This window comes from Eubalaena glacialis, chromosome 11 (genome assembly GCF_028564815.1).
Source record: "Eubalaena glacialis isolate mEubGla1 chromosome 11, mEubGla1.1.hap2.+ XY, whole genome shotgun sequence".
Classification (NCBI taxonomy): Eukaryota; Metazoa; Chordata; class Mammalia; order Artiodactyla; family Balaenidae; genus Eubalaena; species Eubalaena glacialis.
Window position 1 is genome coordinate 35,412,264 of NC_083726.1, and position 13,827 is coordinate 35,426,090.

Sequence of the window (13,827 nt, forward strand, 5' to 3'; positions counted from 1 at the left end):
ATGGAGATTTATACTTTTAATATATCCTCAGTTTTGCCTCATTTGTTATTTGTGTTTAGTAAACACGTTTCCACAGACTCGAGGAGATGAGTTGAGTTACTGTCTTACAATGAATTCATATTAAATCTGAGGCTAAATCCAGGTAACTAACTCCCAATATGTTATATTCCATGGTATCAGGAACGGTATCCTATTTGTATCATTGACAACTTATAAAAGTGGAAACAAAATTATTGTTTGCATATAATAACTTATAATGAAGTTTAAAAGACTTGACTCTGAGTAGGGCCTAATTTTGTTATTTATTCCTTTTGTCCAGTTATCTGTTGTCTTCTGGCATTTTGTATTGGCCTGATGTTTGTGCAGCGCTCTGGAAATTACTTTGTTACAATGTTTGATGATTATTCTGCTACCCTGCCTCTGCTAATTGTAGTCATTTTGGAGAATATTGCTGTATCCTTTGTTTATGGCATAGATAAGTAAGTATATTCTCTCTTATGCATTCATTTTTCATCTCTATTTTGGAAAGACCAATTGTTAATATATAACTCATTTAGAAGAGGAGGGAAGTGACTAGAGGGAAAAATTCCTTGTCACAAAAATCAAATCTTTTGAAGACTCCATTCAATAATTTTAACGAAGTATATCCCCTTATTAGGTGGTTAGATAGAATGGTGTAGATGGTAATGTAGTTTAGGATTTTGGAGCTTTGATTTAATTCTGGCTATCAAATAGGAACTTCCAAGGTTTAGAGCATACTGGTTAAGTTCCAAGAACCTTGTTAAGTTGTTTTGAGCTATTGTTACAGATAAGAAAATGCAGGCTTAGTGAGACACCAAGTGACTTGCTCATCACACACCTGAACAGAGGTAGACCTGGGATTCATAGCCATTTTTGCTTAATTCTAAAGACGATACTTCTAATTACGTTGCTAACCTGTTTTACAAGAGGAATTTTATTTTGTTATGCTACAAAATGCCTTATTTTATCATTTTACACAATGTTTTATGTAGCAGGCCAATTTTGGGAAGTGGTATATATATATGACGCTCCAAGATATATATGGCATTTGCTATACATAAACTTCATATTTATGTGGAGTCATGACTTGAATTCATGAGATGCTTAAACCTCTGAATTATATACCTGCTCAGTTTGAAAAGTATATATACTTGGCGTGAAATGAAGCATTAGAGTAGTCTCAGAATAAAAGAAGTTTCCAGAGGCCTTGTCCAATATTTTTAAAAGTTGCTGTCTTTAGTTAACATATATGGATTAACTAAAGGTAATAAGACCATCAAGCTTATTAGAGGTCTCTGTGAAGTAGGAATAAGTTCATTGTGGACCAGAGTCCTCTTAAACAACATAAAGAACTTTATTGGTATTGAGTGAGCTTTGCGACAAAACTTAAAGAATGTTTTTATTACTGGCAAAAGCTCCAGGCAAGAAAAGATAGGGGAACTTACATTTAATGATCATGTACTATATAGCAATAGTAGTAATAGCTGTATGACACGCATTTAATGTTAGTCATTATAACAATCTGTGGTAACTAATATTATCCATATCCTAGATGGAAAATTGGCTCTACTTGTACAGGAGAACACAGTATGTTAGTTGCAGAGCCAGGACTTTAATTTCAAAACCAGATATTTCTACACTCTACCAAGCTACCCCCAACTCCTAACCTGCACTGTGTTGGAATTTGACATTGTTATTGGACTGATCTATGGATCAATAAGATCATAATTTAGATTTCCATTTAGACAGTTCATCATTTACAATAGGCATAGTAGTAAATATTTCTTTTTAGTAGTTCCTAAATAATAATCATTATAACAACAGGAAGAATAATACTACTAATAATACTTGCATCTATAAATTTCTGCTGTATATGAGGTAGTGTGCTGTGCATATGTTGTCTATGTGTCTAACAATAACCCTCCAAGATAGGTATTATCTTTTTTGAAAATGCCAAAAATTAAGCTCAGAAGGACTAAGATATACATTAAAAGATGATGGAGCTATGATTTGCAACCAGGTCTGTTGGTTTCTAAAGCTCATATCTTGTCCTACGAGCAGAATTAGAATTCTCCTATCTAAAATGCTCTCATTTATTTACTTTCCCCTCCTTTAAATGTTGTAGCAACCTTATATTCTTCCTGTTCACCTTCAACAGTGTCATGAGCTCAGCTCTTCTCTGTCTTCTGCCACATTTACCTACATTTCCAGACACAGAGTTGAGAGAAAGAAGACTTTCAAAACCTAAACTTTTGAGACAGTAAATTCAAATGCAGAAAAAGAAATATTGGAGCATAGCAAGTTAGGGATTAGGAAGAAATATGAATGAGAGAAAATGAGAAGGAGGATCCTGTAAAGCTGAAAGTGATGGCTGCGTAGATTGTATTTTCCTGAGTCTCCTTTTAAAAATTAAAGAGAAAAAGGATGACTAGAAAGCAGAACTAAATACCCATAAACACTGGCAAGAAGATATTCCTGTGAACCCTCAAATATGAAAGGTTGGGGCAAACCACTGGCAGCCACAGGACCTGTGTGATATCACTTCCGTGTGGGAGATGGTAGAGGATATGCAGCTGGGCTTCTGACAGCTTTCCAGTCACCCCCAGGTCCTCCCTGCAATGTGTGGCAGGCTGATCGGAAGACAGTGAGCTAAACTGGGAGAAATTTTATAGGATCTTTGCCCACATTTTGCGGAGTGCAGAGGGACCAAAATACAATAAGATCATCAGTGCTGGAGCAATCTGGTCTCTAAAAACTGTTGAAATGAATAACCCAAAGTTCTCTTCCAAGATAAAGCTCTTCACTGAAGAAAAAGTGGTGGGAGCAAAACCTGAGTTGAGTAGGAGAGAGGTAGTAGGGGCCATGGAAAAGAAAGTCCAGGTCAGTATGAGGAGGAGAGCAGAGGTAAACAGAACTGAGAAATTCTGAAGCCACCTTTTTTGATTACTTTGCAAAAATAGAGAGGAAAGGCCCATCCCTCTCTCCTAAAACACACAGGAAAATTCATTTCACTTAACTGTGGCCAAATCTTAAGAAAAGTTTCTTTCTTTTTTTTTTTTTTTAAAGAGGAAAGGAGCAGAGTAAAATCTCTGCAGACAACAAAAGCACACATGCAAAATAGATGGAAAACTAACAATACTTCAAAATGAGTTGAAATAAATGTTTAAAAATGATAGAAGCCACAAAAGAAGAGCAGAAATCAGTTATTTTAAAATTGAGAATTATAATAATTAGAGAAAAGGAAGATTTGAAAACAGAGGTGATAGAACTCAGGAAATAATTGTAAATAAAAGAAAAACACTTAAAAAATGAAGATCAAATTAAAAAGAAAACAAAAATGATAAGCACAGTGCCTAATTTCAGAAGAATTAGAAGCTAGAAAGGAGGGATGCTTTTGAAAATCAAGGAGAAATAACAAAGGATTTAAGAGAAATAAATAAACACAGTAGTTAAGCAAAGATGATTCAGCATATGTACAATGAAGACCTCTAAAAACAGTAGCCAGAACAAATGCTAAAAACTATAATTGAAGAAACTTGCCTGAAATAAATAATTTGAATTTTGAAAGGGCAAACAATATACTTGGAGAAATAGACATAAAGGCCAACACGAGGACATAGCCTAGGATGTTACTACAAGACAAAAAAAAAAAGGGCATCCAGGCAAAAATAATACAAAACAAAACAAAGCAAAGAAGATTATTTATGAGAGAAAAATCTAATAGTCAACAAAATTTTTGTAACAATATTATGTAGTTAGACATATGTATGATTCTCAAGGAAAAAACGTAAGCCACAGATTTTAAATTCAGCTGAACTGACATTCAGGTATAGTGACCACAGACAAACAATTAGAAACATGCAAGAAATTAGGAAATATAGTTACTACGATCCCTTTTTGAAGAATCTACGAGGGAACTAGGTTTAGACAACCACGAAGTCTGCAGAAACATTAATACAAGGGCTGGTGGGTGGGTAGTAAATATTTATCTCGAGATAAACATTGAGGGATGTAGACTAGTATGTAATGTCTACATGCTCCTGACAGTGTTAACATCATACAATTAAAAAGGGTGAATTTTACTTCAGGTAAAAAGCACCTCAATAACCTGACTCAAAAAAAAAAACCACGTAAGTCTAATCATTACTAGGTCTAAGTGTTAATTCATGGGAAATAGGAGGATCAAATGCTCTTGTGAAGCAAAACTGTGGGAATGCAATCAGCCAAATACAGACTGTGGGACAGAGTGACCAGCTGATTCAACAAAAAATCAGAGGAAACGATGATGAGATGTATGAGGAACTTAGAGATGAAAAATGGTCTGAGAAACACATACATCAACTGCAATGTACGGACCTTCTTTCAGTTAAAAAAAACAGACTACAGAAAGACATGAGAGGTCAGATAATATAAACACCAATTGGATTGGATGATATTACATATGGCTAATTAAGAAAAAAAGAAACACGGAAATTTTAATGTATTGCAAATATTGTGTTCATAGAGTGGAAATCATCAGTTGGAGGAGACTTTCCAGTAATTGACTTACGGGGACTTTCTGCAAATGAAAATTACAGTAAACTGGTTCCATTTTACTTTATAAATGTTCTTAATTTATAAGTCATCTTCCAATATGACTTTTAGACTCAGTGTAAAATGTCATAGGGTATCCTGGTTAACCCCCGTCAAACCATTGTTACAATGCGTATTTTAAAGGACATTTAATTTACCATATTTTAATATAGCTATATTAACTCGAGGAATAATTAAATTCCTTCGTTCTTTTTAGGTTTATGGAAGACCTAAAGGATATGCTGGGCTTTGCTCCCAACAGATATTACTACTATATGTGGAAATATATTTCTCCTCTAATGCTATTATCACTGCTAATTGCTAGCATTGTGAATATGGGATTAAGTCCTCCTGGCTATAATGCATGGATTGAAGATAAGGTAAAATGCAAAATAAGGAAGGTAGATAAAAATATACATAAAATGTCATTTTAGAGGTTTTTGTTTTTTTGCTTTTTTCACAGCATAGTTTGCTGTTAAATGAATGGTGTTGCTTTTATGCGAGGATCTTGAGATTTTTATGTTTTCTTGGCCCCAAATATGTATGATTTTTTTATACGTTGTAGACTTTTTTAGTACATGAGAAGTACTGACTTGGTCCTCATTAAAGTAATTTTATTCATGTCACCATAGATGAACCAATTGGGCCTTTGACTTTAGAAAACATATTGATCAAACCACCAGAAATATTTTTTCCTGTATAAATTTACTAACTTATATCCGAGATACTCTAACAATGAAACTATGCATTAGCCATGTATACATAATTTAAGTAAATATTGAAGTAAAGTTTTTCTATAACTGTTTTATATTAGCCATGACTATTTCAATTTCTGTTCTCATGCTGCTTTAGCTACATAGTAATGCAATCTTAAAATACATATTAGCAGTTAGAAAATCAGAATGCTTATTTTTCAGATACCTCTGACCTTTATTCTATGGTTAGTAATTCTATATAATAGCAACTAAATTCAAGACTATTCTAAACAAATAAGTCTGTTATCCCTTACCAAAACCCTTGGGGCTAGATGTAGTTCAAAATTTAATTTCAGATTTTAGAAAGATAATGTGGCACATGTAACAGGTAACTATTGCTTAGTAACATATGACCCCCAAACTTAATGACTGAAAGCAATGATGAGTTATTATTTCTTAGGGTTCTGTGGATGAGCTGGATGATTCTTCTTTGGGTCTTGTGTGAGCTAACTCATACAGTTGATTAAACTTGGAGAGCTGGGCTCTATGTGAGCTTTCATTCTTGGTTTCTTCCAGGCATTATGGACTCAGGGTAGCATTCTAGGACACAAAGGCAGAAATAGCAAGGCCTTTAAGGCTTTGCCCTGGAAGTTGCTTACTGTCACTTCCACAGCAATTCATTAGTCAAAATCATAAGACTAGCCCAGATTCTTTTCTTAAAAACCTGAGACAAATATATATTTTTTCATGTCCCTGCAGAGAAAGAGATTATTAATAATTATTTTTTGGCTTTAACAGGCATCAGAGGAATTTCAGAGCTACCCAACGTGGGGAATGGTTGTCTGTATCTCTCTGATGGTCCTGGCAATACTGCCCGTCCCAATTGTCTTCATCATTCGTCGCTGCAACCTTATAGACGATAGTTCTGGTAATTTAGCATCTGTGACCTATAAGAGAGGAAGGGTTCTGAAGGAGCCTATAAACTTAGAGGGAGATGATGCAAGCCTCATTCATGGAAAGACATCAAGCGAGATGTCCTCTCCAAATTTTGGTAAAAATATTTATCGAAAACAGAGTGGATCACCCACTCTGGATACTGCTCCCAATGGACGATATGGAATAGGGTACTTGATGGCAGATATGCCAGATATGCCAGAATCTGACTTGTAGCTGGGGGGCAAAAATCAGTGGGATCTTATCTGGTTCATTTTTTATCAATGAACATTGGCTCTACTAAGAGAAGCGTTAGACTTCGCTTATCAGAGGGCGATCTCAGGTGTTCCATGGCTGTGACCTTTAATCCTAGCAGTGTACGTAAATTCACCATGAGCATTCCTTTGGATTCTCTGGTTTACATTTGCACAGAAAGAGCCACAGACAAAGTGTACAATAACTGAGGTCCATGTTGGTCAGAATTTTCAAAAATACCTTTGGTGTTTTTTTCAAGGATTCCTATCTCTAAAAACCACAGGTGTTACCTCAGTTTCTAATAATTTCTGGATGTCATGGTATGGGCAACTCAAAAATGGTATACTTCAAAATTTACAAGTTTGCCTTCAGGGTAAACCCCAGGGTTACAATGACCAGTTCTGTAAGTTGGTGCTGCTCAGCACACTTCCATGAATATATTGTGTAGATAGGCTGTACTTATTTTGGTAGCATTGATACCTTCTTAGGCAATTAGTTGAAGAAAACTGCAAAATATTTTCTTATGTAATAGCTGTATAGAGCAATAGTATCAAAGAATAAGAAGGCACTAATGCTGGGATGAAAGGTGAGGGTCTGAGGTGGCTGGGGATCATGTGTGTGATGGCTGTATATTTTGTGTAAAATATATGTGTGAAAATGATCTACGAATGAGTCACTCAGCACTCTCAAGAATTATGCAGATTCCGCATTTTTTTATGCGTGTGCCTAAAAATCTACTTGATATTTATTGCGGTTTCAAGATTACTCACAGTATATTTGTAAAATATACTTGCAATGTATATAGATGTATATTAGTACTCTAAGTACTGATTTGAAAACTTGAAGCAAGATGGCATTTTATTTCATATCTTTCTGTTTTGCTTCTGTTTTCTGCAAATATAAATCCTTTTTTAAGTGATTGTTAAAATTGTATGGCATTACATTTTAAGCTACAAATAAACAAAGTTAAAAAATGATGTTTGTTTTTCTCACTGACTTTTCTTGTGCCACCTGAACTAGATTATCTTGCACTTCTGTCAGCACTTAGGCATTTCATAATAATTAATCTTCACATTCCAAGAGGGATTAATAAACTGATTAATAGAGTTACCACCACTTTAGAGACAAAGGAAAAAGACAGTATTATGGTTAAATGGTGTTCTAATGTAGGCCCAGAATTCTTGGAAAAATACTTATCGTCTCCCAGGAAACCATGTGTACAGATGACTGCTTGCTGGGTCAGTACTGTCTCTGAAGTGTAAAAAATTATGATGATTTCTATGAAACTGTTCTATATATGACGTTGGATGAACCAGAACTCCACTGAGTGCCATCTAGTTAAAAAGCTTTTATTTAACTGTCCTACCACTATATTGGTCACATTTTAAAAATAATGGTGGATAAAGCAGCAAAATAGGGGAGGTAGTATACACTCTGTATCCATTGATTTTTTTTGGCCAAATATTCTTCATCTGCTATGGACATTTATTAACAGACTGCATCACAGCATTTAAAATATAATTCCACTGGTGACAAACTTTCAGGCTGTTTTTTTTTTTTGCATCTTCACTAATATTATATTTTGTAGTACTTTAAAGTTTAAGAATATTTTATAGATAGGCAATATATGCACATTATACAAACTCAAAAATTATCCCAATTCAGTGTAAATTAAATTTTCCTTTCAAAATTTCTCCTAGCCACCCATTTCCCATCCTCGAAGGCAACCACGATTACAAGTTTATGTGTCTTTATAGAGATGCTCCATGTATACACATTACATAATGACAGCATTCGGTATTCTCTCCTCAATCTTACTTATTTCGAGAAATAATTGATTTTGGACCGTGTTTCACATGAAGGCACGTAAATCAGCCTCTTTATTCCAGAAGTTGAGGTAATATAAATTTTATTTATTTTCACATTGAAGCAGTATTTTCTTCCATAAGCTACTCAATGTTAGAAAGTTTGTAGCAAATACTTACTTACTTTACCTGCCAGCTTTTAGCTTAACATGGTAATACATTGCCAAATAGCACCATCCCTCTACACTCCCTCTCTTGCCATGAGGGCTGTTAATTTACAGTCTGGATACCTGCCTTGCACTAGGGAATAGGTCTTCGCCCTTCCATTCACAGAGTAATACGGAGAATACAGGAATTGTCTGAGATGGAAGAGAATCTGAACAGCTTCTAATGCGCCCATGTAGCAGATGAGGAAACTAAGGCCACAGAAGTGAAAGGGAATGAACAAGCTTTCCTTTCTGCTTTTTTCAGTCAGTTCTTTAGCTGTTCATTCATTTATTCACCCATTCTTTCAGCATCTATTCACCAAGAATCTGCCTCATTCTTAGCACTTATCCCAGACACCACTGTAATTGAGGTGTAAACTATTCATCTTTTCCCAACTTTCTCACATTTGTCTGGGAGTGTCCTTACCTGCTTTTTCCCAGGCAGTGTAGTATTTAATCAATAAACAGTAGTATGAAGTATCCTTCTCTGTACTCCAAAATTTGAGGCTATTTGCTTTTGTATTACTTTCCAGTATTTCTGTAAACTCTGGCCTAAACTTGCCCCTAGATGTAACATAGCCAAAGACTGTCTATCTTCAAGTGGAAAGCAGTCTGGGGAGTGTGACAGGAGGGCTAGTAAAGTGTTCAGAGTGGAATAAAAGGAAGAGGGAGAAAATGTACTCACTTTTAGGTGTTAGAGTCATAATGAGGAAGTCTAATATCTTGGTGAAATGACGTCTTAGGGTATATTTTATGAAAGTATATTTTCATTTCCATATGTTTGTATTTAAGTGCATTATTTTAGGAAGAAGTTATTTTTTTTCATTGGCTCTTCAAATGGGTATGTGATTCCAGAATGTTTAAAATCAAGACATAGTGCTTCTTAACTATAAATATGAATTTGAGTCACTTGTGACCTTATTTCTAACTTAATGAATCTGAATCCTTTTAGGATTAGAAGCAGGACATAAGTATTTCTTTTAAAACTTATTCTAATGTGCATTCTTGGTTAGGAACCATGAGTATGAATAAGATTAAGAGGAAATCAAGTAAAATATGAATTCTAATTGTCTTTAATCAAACAGAATAATAACTAAAGTTCAGTATCTGTGATATCTAGGGAGGAAAATAATTTGGGTAGATAGACTTTGGAATTCATAATTTTAAAAAAATTCCTTAAAAAGTAAAATATCTTTATCCCTTTGATATTTTTTCTGGTCACTGTGTTTTCTGAACACCTCCAAAAGAGATACATATCTATGTCAACTGAATATGAATAAAATCAATATCAATTATAGCCATTACATAGATTTTTCCATAAATTTTAGTTGTAGGTTTTTTGAGACAAAAAGTTTTGACAAAAAGGGAAAAAACTCTAGGTAAATATTGGAACTATTAAAAATAACATTTCCTCTAAGCTATCCATTGCTGAGTATAGAATATTTTTACCTTCATAACTTAGGACTGATGTAAAATGTTTCATATGTTATTTTGCCTCAAATGACTGACTGTAAAATGGCTGATCTTCTAGTTGTCCTAATATAATTCTCGTCTAAAACATTGCCTTAAGAATGTCTATCATGTGGTGTTAAAAAGAGAAAAGGAACTGGGACAGTATTTTGTCCTAAATTCAAAGCCCTTTGGATTCTACTATTACTTTAAAACATCACAGTCATTCCCAGCACCACCATCAACACACACACACACACACACCACCACCACCACAACAACAACAACAAAAACAAAAACACTTGATCTATATGAATAGCAAAAGAAACATGCCCTGTGGTGCCTATGCAATACTATATTTGGTGCCATGTAAATAAAAGAAACCATGCCTTGTAGATTAATGATGATATCTCATCTGCTATTCCTTTTCTATTTATTAACTTTTCAGGGGATAGTCAACTGCATAGTAAGGAAGATAAAGGTTCTTTAGAAGAGATTGATATTTACATTTCTGAGAATATAATTTGCTCAGGAAAAAGCCATTAAAAGAGTTGCAACAATATGTCATTTCACTGTTCTTTAAAGGAATGCTTATAAAAAGCAAAAAAAAAGCAGAACACTATACAGCACTGTACTCCAATCAGAAAAGATTGAATAAACCTTGAAATTTTCAAGCATGGTAGCAATGTGGCATTCATTTGATCTGGTCATCACTGGCATTTACCCACATTATTGATGAGGTCAGCAGAATTCAAAGATGCAGATGCCTGGCTTATATTCATTCCCCCAGAATACTCTCTGTCTCCTTTGTCAGGAATATGCCTGTTTTCCCCTTCATTTTAAAGCTTTGCTTGAATTTGAGTAAATATTAAAAGGACCAGTAGGGGATCATCTGAGATCAGTTATATTAATATCTGGTAGGATTGAACAAACACAATATTTTCTCTGAGCAAGAGGAGATCTGGATAGCCCAATCTCTCTGCTAAACAAATCAATTAAAAGTTTATTCACTATATACTTTTTTTTTATTTTTGTAAAATGTTTATTCTCTTAAATCCAATACATTCAGAGTGTTAACAGTTTAAACGTTTATCATTTCCACCAGCTGCAGCATTATCTAAGTAAACCAAAATAAGCACTTTTATCATAGATATAGTCAGTGATTATTAATACTTTTTTTTTTTAAAGGACCTAAACTTCCCCCAAATTTCAGCATGGGTAGTTTTATTGTATGTTTCATTTTCACTATATACTTTCTTTTTTCTTTTCTTTTTTTTTTTTAATTCTTGAATTTTATTTAATTTATTTTTTTATACAGCAGGTCCTTATTAGTCATCAATTTCATACACATCAGTGTATACATGTCAATCCCAATCGCCCAATTCATCACACCACCACCCCCACCCACCTGCCGCTTTTCCCCCCTGGTGTCCACATGTTTGTTCTCTACATCTGTGTCTCAATTTCTGCCCTGCAAACCAGTTCATCTGTCCCATTTTTCTAGGTTCCACATATATGCATTAATATACGATATTTGTTTTTCTCTTTCTGACTTACTTCACTCTGTATGACAGTCTCTACGTCCATCCATGTCTCTACAAATGACCCAATTTCGTTCCTTTTTATGGCTGAGTAATATTCCATTGTATACATGTACCACAACTTCTTTATCCATTCGCCTGTCGATGGGCATTTAGGTTGCTTCCATGACCTGGCTATTGTAAATAGTGCTGCAATGAACACTGGGGTGCATGTGTCTTTTTGAATTATGGTTTTCTCTGGGTATATGCCCAGTAGTGGGATTGCTGGATCACATGATAATTCTATTTTTAGTTTTTTAAGGAACCTCCATACTGTTCTCCATAGTGGCTGTATCAATTTACATTCCCACCAACAGTGCAAGAGGGTTCCCTTTTCTCCACACACTCTCCAGCATTGTTGTTTGGATTTTCTGATGATGCTCATTCTAACTGGTGTGAGGTGATACCTCATTGTAGTTTTGATTTGCATTTCTCTAATAATTAGTGATGCTGAGCAGCTTTTCATGTGCTTCTTGGCCATCTGCATATCTTCTTTGGAGAAATGTCTATTTAGGTCTTCTGCCCATTTTTGGATTGGGTTGTTTGTTTTTTTAATATTGAGCTGCATGAGCTGTTTATATATTTTGGAGATTAATCCTTTGTCCTTTGGTTCGTTTGCAAATATTTTCTCCCATTCTGAGGGTTGTCTTTTCGTCTTGTTTATGGTTTCCTTTGCTGTGCAAAAGCTTTTAAGTTCCATTAGGTCCCATTTGTTTATTTTTGTTTTTATTTCCATTAATCTAGGAGGGGGATCAAAAAAGATCTTGCTGTGATTTATGTCAAAGAGTGTTCTTCCTATGTTTTCCTCTAAGAGTTTAATAGCGTCTGGTCTTACATTTAAGTCTCTGATCCATTTTGAGTTTAATTTTGTGTATGGTGTTAGGGAGTGTTCTAATTCCATTCTTTTACATGTAGCTGTCCATTTTTCCCAGCACCATTTATTGAAGAGACTGACTGTCTTTTCTCCATTGTATATCCTTGCCTCCTTTGTCATAGATTAGTTGACCACAGGTGCGTGGGTTTGTATCTGGGCTTTCTATGCTATTCCATTGATCTACATTTCTGTTTTTGTGCCAGTAACATATTGTCTTGATTACTGTAGCTTTGTAGTATAGTCCGAAGTCAGGGAGTCTGATTCCTCCAGCTCCGTTTTTTTCCCTCAAGACTGCTTTGGCTATTTGGGGTCTTTTGTGTCTCCATACAAATTTTAAGATTTTTTGTTCTAGTTCTGTAAAAAATGCCATTGGTAATTTGATAGGGATTGCATTGATTCTGTAGATTGCTTTGGGTCGTATAGTCATTTTCACAATATTGATTCTTCCAATCCAAGTACATGGTATATCTCTCCATCTGTTGGTATCATCTTTAACTTTTTTCATCAGTGTCTTACAGTTTTCTGCATACAGGTCTTTTATCCTCCTAGGTAGGTATATTCCTAGGTATTTTATTCTTTTTGTTGCAATGGTAAATGGGAGTGTTTCCTTAATTTCTCTTTCAGATTTTTCATCATTAGTGTATAGGAATGCAAGAGATTTCTGTGCATTAATTTTGTATCCTGCAACTTTACCACATTCATTGATTAGCTCTAGGAGTTTTTTGGTGGCATCTTTAGGATTCTCTTTGTATAGTATCATGTCATCTGCAAACAGTGACAGTTTTACTTCTTCTTTTCCAATTTGTATTCATTTTATTTCTTTTTCTTCTCTGACTGCCGTGGCTAGGACTTCCAAAAGTATGTTGAATAATAGTGGTGAGAGTGGACATCCTTGTCTTGTTCCTGATCTTAGAGGAAATGGTTTCAGTTTTTCACCATTGAGAATGATGTTTGCTGTGGGTTTGTCATATATGGCCTTTATTATGTTGAGGTAGGTTCCCTCTATGCCCACTTTCTGGAGAGTTTTTATCATAAATGGGTGTTGAATTTTGTCAAAAGCTTTTCCTGCATCTATTGAGATGATCATATGGTTTTTATTCTTCAATTTCTTAATATGTTTTATCACATTGAATGATTTGCGTATATTGAAGAATCCTTGCATCCCTGGGATAAATCCCACTTGATCATAGTGTATGATCCTTTTAATGTGTTGTTAGATTCTGTTTGCTAGTATTTTGTTGAGGATTTTTGCATCTATATTCATCAATGATATTGGTCTGTAATTTTCTTTTTTTGTAGTATTCTTTGTCTGGTTTTGGTATCAGGGTGATGGTGGCCTCATAGAATGAGTTTGGGAGTGTTCCTTCCTCTGCAATTTTTTGGAAGAGTTTGAGAAGAATGGCTGTTAGCTCTTCTCTAAATGCTTGATAGAATTCA

General features: G+C 34.7%; 1 protein-coding gene across 1 annotated transcript in view; it reads left to right on the forward strand.

Annotated features, from left to right (window-relative positions):
• The window catches only part of SLC6A15 (solute carrier family 6 member 15), a 46,964-nt gene extending 39,808 nt beyond the window's left edge, over positions 1 to 7,156 (forward strand). The window contains exons 9-11 of the mRNA XM_061204589.1: positions 320 to 479; positions 4,811 to 4,973; positions 6,087 to 7,156. Coding sequence (XP_061060572.1) covers positions 320 to 479; positions 4,811 to 4,973; positions 6,087 to 6,458 — 695 coding nt within the window. The 3' untranslated portion in view covers positions 6,459 to 7,156. The remainder of the gene's footprint in view (positions 1 to 319; positions 480 to 4,810; positions 4,974 to 6,086) is intronic.
• The last annotated feature ends 6,671 nt before the right edge of the window (positions 7,157 to 13,827 follow it).